The sequence below is a fragment of the Rana temporaria genome, chromosome 2 (assembly GCF_905171775.1).
Source record: "Rana temporaria chromosome 2, aRanTem1.1, whole genome shotgun sequence".
Lineage (NCBI taxonomy): Eukaryota > Metazoa > Chordata > Amphibia > Anura > Ranidae > Rana > Rana temporaria.
The window spans coordinates 105732780-105747165 of NC_053490.1; the positions used below are offsets into that span (position 1 = coordinate 105732780).

A 14386-nucleotide genomic window follows, 5' to 3' on the forward strand; every position below is an offset into this window, starting at 1 on the left:
ATACGCGTTGCCGATCACGCCCGCCACCCACATGGGCATGAGAGCCAGAACAGGGATTTGTCAGTTCTGACAGAGGAGAGAAAACAGATTGTTTGTTCCTATTAGGTAGGAACAGCGACATGTCTCTTCCCCCAGTCAGTCCCATCCCCCCACAGTAAGAAACACTCGAGGGAACACATTTAACCCCTAGTGTTAACCCCTTCCTTGCCAGTGACATTTACACAGTAATCAGTGCATTTTTATAGCACTGATCGCTGTATAAATGTCAATGGTCCCTATGGTGTCAAAGATGTCTGATCAGTCCGCCGCAATGTCATAGTACCGCTAAAAATCACAGATCACCGCCTTTACTAGCATAAAGAAAAGTCATATATCTTTCCCATAGTTTGAAGACGCTATAACTTTTGCGCAAACCAATCAACATACACTTATTTCAAATTTCTTTACCAAAAACATGTAGAAGAATACATATTGGCCTAAACTGATGAAGAAATTTGTTTTTTAAAAACATTTTTTGGGATATTTATTATAGCAAAAAGTAAAAAATATTGTTTTGTTTTCAAAATCCTCACACTTTTTGTTTATAGCGCAAAAAAATAAAAACTGCAGAGGTGATCAATTACAACCAAAAGAAAGCTCTATTTGTGGGAAAAAAGGACATTAATTTTGTTTAGGTACAGCGTCGCACGACTATGCAATTTTCAGTTAAAGCGATGCAGTGCCTTATCGCACAAAACGGCCTGGTCATTAAGGGTGGAAATCTTCTGGTCTGTAAGTGGTTAAATATAAGTGTCTATGCAGTTTAAATCCAGTAATACACTGTTTCAACCTGCTCTGCACATGCTCAATTGCTCTACATTCTAGGCATTTCTAAGCACTGTTGAGTTTGTAAAAGCCAATCTTGCCACAGAAGCTGCTTCTGTTTGATCTGCAACTGTCACGACACTGCACATGTGATCAGTTAGGACACCAGCCATTTGATGGTTTGACAGTTTGGTTGAGGACAAATTCAAATGTGACAGTTAGCAATCCTGACATTCTAGGAATGTAACTGTTTTTTGAAACCATTGGTTTATGATTTACTGCTGTTTAGGGGCTCTGGGCTTCAGCAAAATGGCAGCCTCCAGCAAGAAGAAACAAGAGCAATGCTGAAGGTAATTTACAGCACACACCAATTTCAGTAGCATACTTATTAATGTGGAATGTATGTTCCTAGATAAAGAACATTATTTATTTGAAGTTTGGTATGAGTAAAGTTCCGCTTTAAAGTACCCTGAGTACCCCTGTAAAATAGGATTATTACCAGAGTTCCAACCAAAAATGTAACTTCCGCTTTTCGGAAACCCTCCCCCCCTCCAGTGTCACATTTGGCACCTTTCAGGGGGGAGCAGATACCCGAGTAATACAGGTATTTTGCTTCCACTTCCGGGCACAGATACCCAAGCCACCTGCCGGTATCTACGCCACTTCCGGCGCTTTCTCCGTCCCCCCCGCTGTCTTCTGGGAGACACACAGAAGACAGCAGGAACCAGTGAAATTGTGCAGCGTGAGTCACGCATGCGCAGTAGGGAACCTGGAAGTGAAGCCGCAAGGCTTTCCTCACCAAAGATGGCGGCAGCAGCACCCAAGAGCCGAGCGATACCCGACACAGGGTGCCCTGGACAAGTAAGTGTCCTTATTTTAAAACTCAGCAGCTGCAGTATTTGTAGCTGCTGACTTTAAAAAATCGGCGGAACTCCGCTTTAAGTCTGTGACATACAGTATAATCACTATGCCCTGTGAGTAGGCACTGCTGTGTCACACATTTCACAAAGCCCACCTTCTAAACTGCAGAGGTACTGAGAAGAGGAGTTTCAGAAGGAGTACAAGATTCACTACTTGCAGAAAGCAAGATACCATGGGATATTTAGTCTGTAAAATTGAAAGTAATCAGTAGAAGAGAACCTGCAAGGCATGCAGGGAATCCAGGAAGGTTCTCTCTGCTGGCCCCTGTATTTTTTTTTTATTCAGAAAAAATGTGAACGGAGACACTGAAGTCCCATCTGCCACTAAGGTAGTGCAGTTCATTGATACTTTCTTAATTTCCTGTAACTGTAGATCTGTACTTCAGTCTGGACTTGTAGTTTGCAGGAGTCTGTGCACCGCACCCGAAATGAGCATTTAAAGAGAAAACTCAGTGGGATACATGGAAAGCTCTGCAGGCGGCACACTCCAGGAGTCTACATTTTTTGACTGGGCCATAAAATGTCTATGGACACCAGCAGCTAAGGCTTGTTGAAGGCACAAGCTATTGCACCAGTTTTAAAACATTCTCTGATCACTAACTCCCCCTTCTATGCCCCATTTCTGATATACTGCAGCATAAAAGCCAAGAGGTTGAACATAATGACTCTGTCAGCCTATGAACCTAGCCTGCCTGAAACAGTTCTTAACCACTTAAGCCCCGGACCATTTTGCAGCTAAATGCCCAGGCCAGGTTTTGCGATTCGGCACTGCGTCGCTTTAACAGACAATTGCGCGGTCGTGCGACGTGGCTCCCAAACAAATTTGGCGTCCTTTTTTCCCCACAAATAGAGCTTTCTTTTGGTGGTATTTGATCACCTCTGCGGTTTTTATTTTTTGCGCTATAAACAAAAATAGAGCGACAATTTTGAAAAAAATGCAATATTTTTTACTTTTTGCTATAATAAATATCCCCCAAAAACATATATATAAAAAAAAAAAAATCCTCAGTTTAGGCCGATACGTATTCTTCTACCTATTTTTGGTAAAAAAAAAAAAAATCGCAATAAGCGTTTATCGATTGGTTTGCGCAAAATTTATAGCGTTTACAAAATAGGGGATAGTTTTATTGCATTTTTATGAATTTTTTTTTTTTCTACTATTGGCGGCGATCAGCGATTTTTTTCGTGACTGCGACATTATGGCGGACACTTAGGACAATTTTGACACATTTTTGGGACCATTGTAATTTTCACAGCAAAAAATGCATTTAAATTGCATTGTTTATTGTGAAAATGACAGTTGCAGTTTGGGAGTTAACCATAGGGGGCGCTGTAGGAGTTAGGGTTCACCTAGTGTGTGTTTACAACTGTAGGGGGGTGTGGCTGTAGGACTGACGTCATCGATCGAGTATCCCTTATAAAAAGGATCACTCGATCGATACGCCGCCACAGTGGAGCACGGAGAAGCCGTGTTTACATACGGCTCTCCCCGTTCTTCAGCTCCGGGGAGCGATCGCGACGGAGCGGCTATAAACGAATAGCCGCTCCGTCGTCCCGGATCGCTCCCCGAGGGAATCCGCCCGCCGCACGCAGCGGAGGGGGTCCCGATCGGACCCCCCACCCGCTAGAAGGCAAGGACGTATATATTCGCCCATCTGCCTGTCCGCGCCATTTTGCGGACGTAAATATTCGTGCGGCGGGCGTTAAGGGGTTAAAGCAGAACCAAACCCTCCTAACCTTCACAGCTAAGGCAGCTGCCATCTTAGCTTCCGTTTCATCTGCAGTTACCATGGTGATGCCCATGTGATCAGTTATGACACCAGCCATTTAATGGCTTACCAGTTCTGTTGAGAGCACAAGCAAATATGACAGTTATCATTCACGACATGCCTTAAATCTAACTGTTTTGGGAAACTGTTAAAATCAATTAATTTAGTTCCACTTTAAGCTGGTCATACCTTGCTTTAATTTCAGCTGGATCAAGCTGGCCATGTCGGCACTGAGAATTGTTGGCTGAACAGTGAGTGCATTCCATCAGATGCAGTCACGGTTTGTGTATTCAGCAGCCGAAGGTCCTGCCTCCTGCTGAATACATTAGGCCAGCAAGGGAGATTCCTTCATCCATGTTGTTTAACGTGGAAGGGGGAATTGACTGATTTATTCCACTCAGTTTGCAGTCCTGAATAAGAGAAATGTAAAAGTGTATGCCTAGCTTTAGCTTTAAAGAAAAACATAAATACAATACTAAATATTCAGCTTGTGTGTGTGTGAATTGTTTTAAAGTGTCTTGTATTTTGTTTTTATTGATCCTTTTATGTTTGCTCTCCTAGAAGATAATTAGAGAATTATATTGCTGTCAGCAAAGGGGCTAAGGTAACATTCAAGTTGCTCTTGTACACTTTCAATATAGCCTATTAGAAAGCCTGCAGACCATTAAAGACTAATATGTTAGATGTCCACAGAGCTTAGTCCACCATTTCACACACAACGTTCTGAACTTTGAGCTGTCATTAACAGCCGAAAAGCTTAATTTGACGCACAGGGACTAGCTGACCGCAGGTTGTGTCCCGTCCTCTGCACAGTCTTGGTCTTTGTTAGTTTTAATGTATCTGAGGCTACATGGGTATACTATCTTTGTGATAATTGTAGGTGGGTGATGGAAGGGAATTTAGACACAATCATGTTTGTGATGGTAAAACTGACAAAGTGCATCGCTAAGCTGTCAAAGTTAACAGGGAAAATGCTTCCTTGGAGAATCCACATATGAAACAAAGGGTGAGATGCAATAACTGGATGGCTGTGGCTGCCTTCCATGGAGCTGTACAATTAAAGACTGGTGAAGTATGAGCCGATCTCTCCTTGAAAACAAAACATTGTCCATCATGTACCCTGATGACAGTTATGTTTGCAAACCTCTGCAATAACGGAATGTGGGAAGATCTCTGTGCCTCCTAATGAGCACTTCAAATATTCTGGCATAGATATTATCTCTCAGGATTTAACCATATCCCCATTTGTCAAAAGCAATGCTAAATTTGGTCATGAGGCTTGAAAATCTAAACTCCAGGCAAATATTTGCAAAATGTAACCTGCCAACAAAGAATTTATAATTCTTTCTTCTGATTAACACATCTCTACTAGACAGTATAGCCAGGTCTCTGACTTTTCCCGCCTACAGTTAAGTTATAAAGCTTAGTCACAAATCCAACTTGAATCTGCTGATTGAACAATAAAAAGAACATTTTCATTTTGCTCATTCTGCATGCTCCTTAAAGCTTAAGTTTTAAACTGAAATGCAGTACAATCCGCTTGGTTCATAGTGTTGGCCCTTCGGCTTTCAGTCCGAGTCTTTAAAGACTGTTACTGACTATATTTAAAAATATGCTATAATCTCAGACAAACTGTATACATTCTGAATGGCCGTAGAGGACAGAGGGCCCCAGATAAACAGGTTCAACTTATGTAGGAGGATTTGTTTTGTCCCTGTGTGCCACCTGAGGCCAGTTACTTAGCTGGGTATATGTGAGGGTTTATAATCACTTTAATGTGTGATTATATAGCCCTGATGTCTACACTCTGACCGCTACACAGAAGTTGTTTTACATTTACAGTCCTGACTGCTGAACTGTATACGATACATCAGTCTAAGGCTGGCCATACATGGTCGAATTTTCGAAAGAATTTTCTTTTGAAAATCATACAATTTGTGCGATTTGTGATCCGATGGTGCCACCATTGATTTCAAAATTCGACCAATCACCTCATGATGCTACAGAAAATAATTTTCATAGCTGGGAATCTTCTTTTCTTTCCGGGAATTTTCTTTTCTTGCACATGCGCATTTCTTTTTCTATTACATTTCTCGCACAATTCTCCCATCATTGATTAGAAAAAGTTTGTTTTTCAAAAAATTTCCAACATGTCCGATTACTCAAATTCGATTGATGCACGAAAAGCGGCTGTTGCTGTAGCCCACTAATGGTGCGAAATACAAATGAAAATTCTTAAATAAGATTTTCAAAAGAAAATTCTTTCGAAATTCGATCCATGTATGGACTGCCTAAACATTGCACTCTACACTACATCGTATGTCACATAGTTCTGAATTCTGCACACTGAATGCTTCATAGTCCTACACTATGTCCATACGCTATGTTAATTATTGCATAGCCCTGACTGTTACACTTGATATGCTACATAGTCTCGACCCCTGCATTCTATACTCTGTGTTGTACATCACATAGACCTGATTATTGCACTCCATATGCTATGATGTTAAATATTCCTGACAGTTATACATGACAGTCCTGTCCTTATATTTGAAACACAGGCATGTGGGACAGAAAGTAGCTGAAAAGAGGCTTTAGGAAATCACTACGATTAAAAAAAAGGATCAGAAAAGGTGAAAACAATTATTTTAATAGAAACAAAGGCACTTGCTCATGATCCCCTCGTGAAGTTCTTTTGTCTTGGAGAAAAGTCTTTCCTCTCAGCCTTTCGGCTGCTACCACAGCAGTCTCAGGGACACTCACGTAATGCTAAGATGAGAAGGCTACTGGGATAGTGACCTGTTATGTCCTCTGCTGTCCCTGTCCATATTGAGGCAAAGGTACCATCTGAAGCCGCTCCGACTTTTAGAAAAGGTTTCTGTCTACTTCAAGGCAACTTTTATCCGACTTGTGCCTACAGACTTTAAATGGGATACTTTCGGGCGCGCTCCCGTGTAATACAGTAGGCGACCATAGTCGCAGAGTGTATCACTCGGCCCCCGACGCGTCATTGATTTGATTGACAGCAGCACGAGCCAATGGCTGCACTGCTATCAATCATCCAATGAAGACCCAACAAGAGCTGGGGAAAGTAATGCGGGATCGCGCCCACGGAGATTTGGGGCTCAGGTAAGTAAAACGGGGGCTCGGGGGGCGGTGACTGCAAGGTGTTTTTTCACCTTAATGCATATGATGCATTAAGGTGAAACAACACGAAGCTTTACAACCCCTTTAATGGAATCCTCATCTATATTGATGCGATTTGGATCTGACGTTACTGGAAGATTACCCAGATATTTGCAAAAGTCGCTTCTAAAGTCTCATCAAGTCACATCAAAGTAGTACTCAAGTAGCCAGCAAATCGCCTGACAGACATTTTTAGGTCACAGTAGTGTGAACCGAGTCTTACAGCACCAATATTTGAACGTAGTGGCTTCAGTGTGTTATGACTAGATGAACTCGAACATCAATTTATGATAATTCATGTTTCTGAACCCTGAAATAGGGACAAAGTTCAGCTTTAGGAAATATGATTAACTTGTTATATTAACAAAACAAAAAAAACTATCCTACTCTTTTGCACTGGCAATACAATGAAATCCTTTAAATATAGGCACTGAGAATTTTACCACAAGCACACTTCAGTAAATTGCACTCTTTGTGTTGATTTATTGAATAAGCCCTTCTGTATATGCTGTACTAAATATACAACTTACTGAGTCAGGATTGTCCTCAGGCAATGGCTGTAGCTGACATGCAATGGGTGCTGGCTGATTGATCACCACCTTCAGAGACTCTCGAGGGAATGCTGGTAAGATGGAAGAGATCTGCTCACTCACTGTAAAAGGGTCTTCATTCACAGGAAATCTCCTGATTTCAGAGGACTCATCGTCGGACTCTGGCAGACTTACTGGCAAAAGAGGTGTAAGATAAAGAATATTTGACCCAAAAATGCAAAAAAAACACAACCAAGCAAAACATATTCACACATTCAGCTGCCATATATTAGTTTTTACCTGAAAGCTTTTGACCAGTAGCTGTGGGCAACATCACCAGTTTACTGTTATAGTCAATGTAGCAGCAGCAGTGCAATGTTTGCAATAACAATAATAGCAACGCTCAGAGATGTAGCAGATAGAACGCTTTAGCTGCTTTTCTCCCTAAAAGCATAGTAGTGGGGTGTGGATGTTTCATATCCCACAAAATATAACTGGAATAACTGTTGATATGGAACATCAAGTTACTGGATATACTATACTTGTTACGTAACAATTTATTGATTTGCTCCACTAAACAAGGAACCAGGGGCGGACTGACCATTGAGTCACTAGGGCACTGCCCGAGGGCCCCATGCCACTAGGGGGCCCCATTAGGGTTGCCAGGCTCAGTAAAACCAGGGATAGTATGTAAAAATCTATGTTTTTTTTAGATCTGTCCCTGATATGTCCGAAACCGACATGCTTTTGATGTGAAAATCCCGAGATTTTAGCTGCCCCGCCTCTGCACTGGGGGCCCTCTGTAAGCCCAGGGGCCCCATAATCTTCTATTGTCCGGGGGCCCCATGAGTTGTCAGTCCGCCCCTGCAAGGAACCATCATTCACTTGAATTTGCCAGGACTCATGTGTAATAAAAGAAGTGGCTTGAAGGGTAGTTTTCCACTTATGAACACCATGGGCAACAAAGAGAGTTCCTATAGGTTTACAAAAAAATAATGGTCAGGAATAAGCATTCCCTTATGTTGGTGGCCAAAGTGCCCTTTAATTGGTGGTCAGTTGCTCACTTAGATTGGCAGTCAGTGTGCTTGGTGTACCTTATATTAGTGTGACCCCCTTACATTTGTTCTCATTGGTCAATGTCCCCCTTTTGTTGGTGGTCAGTGCTTATATAAAAAATAAACAGTCATGTTTGGTCAACAAAGATAAAAAAGCATGTTTTTTGCGGAAACCATTTTAAGTCTTCATTGGGGATGCCTGGCAGAAGCCAAAATTTCCTCAGAGCAATCATAATAGCATAAATAGTCAAGCAACAGACCATATATTTATCAACCTGCAAGCCAAGAGACAACATGAAAGGTGGTCAAATATGGCCTGCACATACAACTACCTTTTCATACCTATGGCTGACCTTAATATAGATTTAAAACTGACTCCATCTGACACATCACTGTCCTGTCCTGTTCACAGCAACACAGATCATTTTAGCTGAAGGCAAATAGGATAGTCAAAACTTCCTAAAATAGTGGTTCTGAACCACCAGCCTGCTGGAGGGCCACTAAAGGCCTGTACACACGATCGGATCTTCCGACAACAATTGTCCGATGGCTGTGTTTTGTCGGATAATCTGACCGTCTGTATGCTCAATCAGACAATTGTTGTTGGAATTTATGACAACAAATGTTGGATGGTCATGCTCTCAAATTGTCAAACAACAAATGTGTTCCGTCGGATCATCCGATCGTGTGTACACAAATCTGTCAGACTAAAATCCAAAGTACAAACACGCATGCTCCGAACCAACCAAGACAACATTAGCAGAAGTTTCCCTAAGAATGGCACTAAAGAGCAGAAAAAACACGTAGTTTTGTGAATGTTGGCTGAAAACATTCTGCCGTCTGTATGCAGAACAAGTTCACGGCCAACACCCATCGGAACAAAAATCCACGGATTTGTCCGATGGAAATCCGATCGAGTGTATGAGGCTTTACTCCCTCTTGCTGGGCTGCAGCTTTCTGTTTGATTTGACAGCTACTGCTGTCACACCAAACTAGTACTAGAGGACTCACAGGTGCCTTGCGTTGTCACAACAGAAAACTGAGAAATATTGAGAAATGAGAGTCTTGCTATCATAACAACAGGGAGGAGATTCATACATGGCATAAGAGAGATTGGATGTATACAATTGAGATGGGAAGTAAGTGAAGTAGTGGCATGTATCTGCTGGTGACAGCATGTTATGAAGTGCAGCCAGGGGTATAAGAAGTGGAGACAGGCAATAAATGATTGCGTCTATACTTACTTCCTCCTGCCATGTATTTAAACAGCTCATATTTCAGAGATAGTAGGGGGTGCTATGTGCAGAGCTGACCATCCAATTTCTCTACTGCCTTCATCAAGAAAGGCTGCTATAATAAGATATTTTATTGGGGGGGGTGAAGTTTGGAGGTAGGGGATGTCTTTGTTTAGGTGTGTTTTATCTTGCTTGTATCTGTGGCAAAGGAACTGAAGGTGGCACAGGAATCCAGAACAGTACTGTCAAGTTCTAAAGCACCTCCTCTCTATCCAACTGCCTAACAGCTACCTGTAGAAACCTATGTCATCTTAACCTCTTGCCGACCGCGCTATAGCAAAAATACTGCTACAGCGCGGTCGAGTTACTGTGACAGGACGTCCCTGGGACGTCCTCGTGCACTTCCGCGTTTGCGCGTCCCCTGGGGCGCGCTCGCGGAAGTGTCCGTGCTCGCCGGGTCTAGAAGACACGGCGGATCACGGTAAATTGCCGCGAATCGCGGCTGTTTACCACGTGATCGCTCCGTCAAATGACGGAGCGATCACTTGTAAACAAACCGGCGTCATTTGATGACGCCGGTTCCTCCCTCTCCTCTCTGTACCGTTCGGTACAGTGCGAGAGGAGAGGAGAGGAGGGGGGGAGCGCGGGGTGTCAGCAGTGCTGTGGCTGGATCTGTGACAACTGCAGTCACAGATCCAGCCATCCCTCCCAGCTCAGCAATACTCTGCCATACCCCATACTCTGCAATACCCCATACTCTGCAATACCCCATACTCTGCAATACCCCATACTCTGCCATACCCCATACTCTGCCATACCCCATACTCTGCCATACTCTGCCATACTCTGCATACTCTGCCATACCCCATATTCTGCCATACTCTGCATACTCTGCCATACCCCATACTCTGCCATACCCCATACTCTGCATACTCTGCCATACCCCATACTCTGCATACTCTGCCATACTCTGCATACTCTGCCATACCCCATACTCTGCCATACTCTGCATACTCTGCAATACCCCGATACTCTGCCATACCCCGATACTCTGCCATACCCCGATACTCTGCCATACCCCGATACTCTGCCATACCCCGATACTCTGCCATACTCTGCATACTCTGCCATACCCCATACTCTGCCATACCCCATACTCTGCATACTCTGCCATACCCCATACTCTGCCATACCCCATACTCTGCCATACCCCATACTCTGCCATACCCCATACTCTGCCATACCCCATACCCTGCCATACCCCATACTCTGCCATACTCTGCATACTCTGCCATACCCCATACTCTGCCATACCCCATACTCTGCCATACCCCATACTCTGCCATACCCCATACTCTGCCATACCCCATACCCTGCCATACCCCATTACTCTGCCATACCCCATTACTCTGCCATACCCCATTACTCTGCCATACCCCGATACTCTGCCATACCCCGATACTCTGCCATACCCCGATACTCTGCCATACCCCGATACTCTGCCATACCCCGATACTCTGCCATACCCCGATACTCTGCAATACCCCATACTCTGCAATACCCCGATACTCTGCAATACCCTGCGCAATACTCTGCAATACCCTGCGCAATACTCTGCAATACCCTGCGCAATACTCTGCAATACCCCAATACCCTGCGCGATACTCTGCAATACCCAAATACTCTGCAATACCCCCAATACTCCGCAATACCCCAATACTCTGCAATACCCCCAATACCCCAATACTCTGCAATACCCAAATACTCCGCAATACCCCAATACTCCGCATATATAATGTTTTGGGGTTCTATGTAGTTTTCTAGCAAATAAATTATCTTGCTTGTATCTGTGGCAAAGGAACTGAAGGTGGCACAGGAATCCAGAACAGTACTGTCAAGTTCTAAAGCACCTCCTCTCTATCCAACTGCCTAACAGCTACCTGTAGAAACCTATGTCATCTTAACCTCTTGCCGACCGCGCTATAGCAAAAATACTGCTACAGCGCGGTCGAGCTACTGTGACAGGACGTCCCTGGGACGTCCTCGTGCACTTCCGCGTTTGCGCGTCCCCTGGGGCGCGCTCGCGGAAGTGTCCGTGCTCGCCGGGTCTAGAAGACACGGCGGATCACGGTAAATTGCCGCGAATCGCGGCTGTTTACCACGTGATCGCTCCGTCAAATGACGGAGCGATCACTTGTAAACAAACCGGCGTCATTTGATGACGCCGGTTCCTCCCTCTCCTCTCTGTACCGTTCGGTACAGTGCGAGAGGAGAGGAGAGGAGGGGGGGAGCGCGGGGTGTCAGCAGTGCTGTGGCTGGATCTGTGACAACTGCAGTCACAGATCCAGCCATCCCTCCCAGCTCAGCAATACTCTGCCATACCCCATACTCTGCAATACCCCATACTCTGCAATACCCCATACTCTGCCATACCCCATACTCTGCCATACCCCATACTCTGCCATACCCCATACTCTGCCATACTCTGCCATACTCTGCCATACTCTGCATACTCTGCCATACCCCATATTCTGCCATACTCTGCATACTCTGCCATACCCCATACTCTGCCATACCCCATACTCTGCATACTCTGCCATACCCCATACTCTGCATACTCTGCCATACTCTGCATACTCTGCCATACCCCATACTCTGCCATACTCTGCATACTCTGCAATACCCCGATACTCTGCCATACCCCGATACTCTGCCATACCCCGATACTCTGCCATACCCCGATACTCTGCCATACTCTGCATACTCTGCCATACCCCATACTCTGCCATACCCCATACTCTGCCATACCCCATACTCTGCATACTCTGCCATACCCCATACTCTGCCATACCCCATACTCTGCCATACCCCATACTCTGCCATACCCCATACTCTGCCATACCCCATACCCTGCCATACTCTGCATACTCTGCCATACTCTGCATACTCTGCCATACCCCATACTCTGCCATACCCCATACTCTGCCATACCCCATACTCTGCCATACCCCATTACTCTGCCATACCCCATTACTCTGCCATACCCCATTACTCTGCCATACCCCGATACTCTGCCATACCCCGATACTCTACCATACCCCGATACTCTGCCATACCCCGATACTCTGCCATACCCCGATACTCTGCCATACCCCGATACTCTGCCATACCCCGATACTCTGCCATACCCCGATACTCTGCAATACCCCGATACTCTGCAATACCCCGATACTCTGCAATACCCCATACTCTGCAATACCCCGATACTCTGCAATACCCTGCGCAATACTCTGCAATACCCTGCGCAATAATCTGCAATACCCTGCGCAATACTCTGCAATACCCCAATACCCTGCGCGATACTCTGCAATACCCAAATACTCTGCAATACCCCCAATACTCCGCAATACCCCAATACTCTGCAATACCCCCAATACCCCAATACTCTGCAATACCCAAATACTCCGCAATACCCCAATACTCCGCATATATAATGTTTTGGGGTTCTATGTAGTTTTCTAGCAAATAAATTGTGATTTTTCCATGTAGGAGAGAAATGTCAGAATTGGCCTGGGTGTTCCAGAACGCCTGATGGCGCTCCCTGCATGTTGGGCCTCTGTATGTGGCCACGCCGTATAAAAGTTGCACACATGGGGTATCGCCATACTCGGGAGGAATAGCAGAATGTGTTTTGGGGTGTCATTTGTGGTATGCATATGCTGTGTGTGAGAAATAACCTGCGAATATGACAGAAACAAGTTTGTTTTTTGTTTTTTTACAGAATTTTCGGTCGTTTTTCTTTTATAGCGCAAAAAATAAAAAACCCAGAGGTGATCAAATACCACCAAAAGAAAGCTCTATTTGTGTGAAAAAAAGGACAAAAATTTCAAATGGGTACAATGTTGTATGCCGGAGTAATTGTCATTCAAATTGTGAGAGCACCGAAAGCTGAAAATTGGTCTGGTCAGGAAGGGGGTTTAAGTGCCCAGTGGTCAAGAGGTTAATGAATGAATGAATGACTTGTATAGCGCAACTCATGCGAACTGAATCGCCTCTGGGCGCTTTTTCCAGCCAGAGTCTGCTTGGCTGGTGCGGTCATAGGATCATGACACGCTTGGGACACACAGTCATACACACAGATATACATACATATATATATATATATATATATATATATACTGGGCCAATTTGGACAAGATCCAATTTACCTACCAGCATGTCTTTGGAGTGTGGGAGGAAACCGGAGTACCCGGAGGAAACCCACGCATGCACAGGGAGAACATGCAAACTCCAGGCAGATGGTGCCGTGGTCGGGATTCGAACCAGCGACCCTTTTGCTGCTAGGCGAAAGTGCTACTCACTGCACCACTGTGCTGCTCTTAACTCTTCTCTACTCTGTTACCCAACCACCTCTATGATAAAACTGCACCCCTGTCCTGCACCGATCTAGCCACTTCTGTCTACAATGCTTCACTTTTGTCCTCAGTGGACACACTGGCCCCTCTCACTACACACAGAATCAGGCCCCGACCCCTTCAACCTTGGCAAACAGATGACACTAGAAGTCTGAAAAAACATTGCCATCCTCTTGAGTTACTGTGGTGTAGAAGACTAAAGCCTTGTACACACAGTATGATTGTTGGCCAACTGAGCATCTGATTTTTGTCAAAAGGGCGTTTGTCAGGATCTTGTCTTGCATACTGACGGTACACAATTGTCGTGCCATCCCTCAGAAGGGATTGGACTGCAAGAGTAGGAATTGGTCCCTGTCGACTTTATAGGTTAAGAGGTCCCTTTAGAAGGGGCATAAGGATGAGTAGTATCAATTACCACAAAAGGTACAACCATTTCCTAGTGTAAAGAACTCCCCCTACGGGGTAAAGTGGG

The 14386-nt window shown here is 44.5% G+C and overlaps 1 protein-coding gene across 1 annotated transcript in view; it reads right to left on the minus strand.

The window, feature by feature from the left end:
• The window catches only part of CALCOCO1 (calcium binding and coiled-coil domain 1), a 95922-nt gene that overhangs the window by 20421 nt on the left and 61115 nt on the right, over positions 1 to 14386 (minus strand). Inside the window, exon 12 of the mRNA XM_040340723.1 lies at positions 7210 to 7403. Within this exon, the coding sequence (XP_040196657.1) occupies positions 7210 to 7403 (194 nt within the window). The remainder of the gene's footprint in view (positions 1 to 7209; positions 7404 to 14386) is intronic.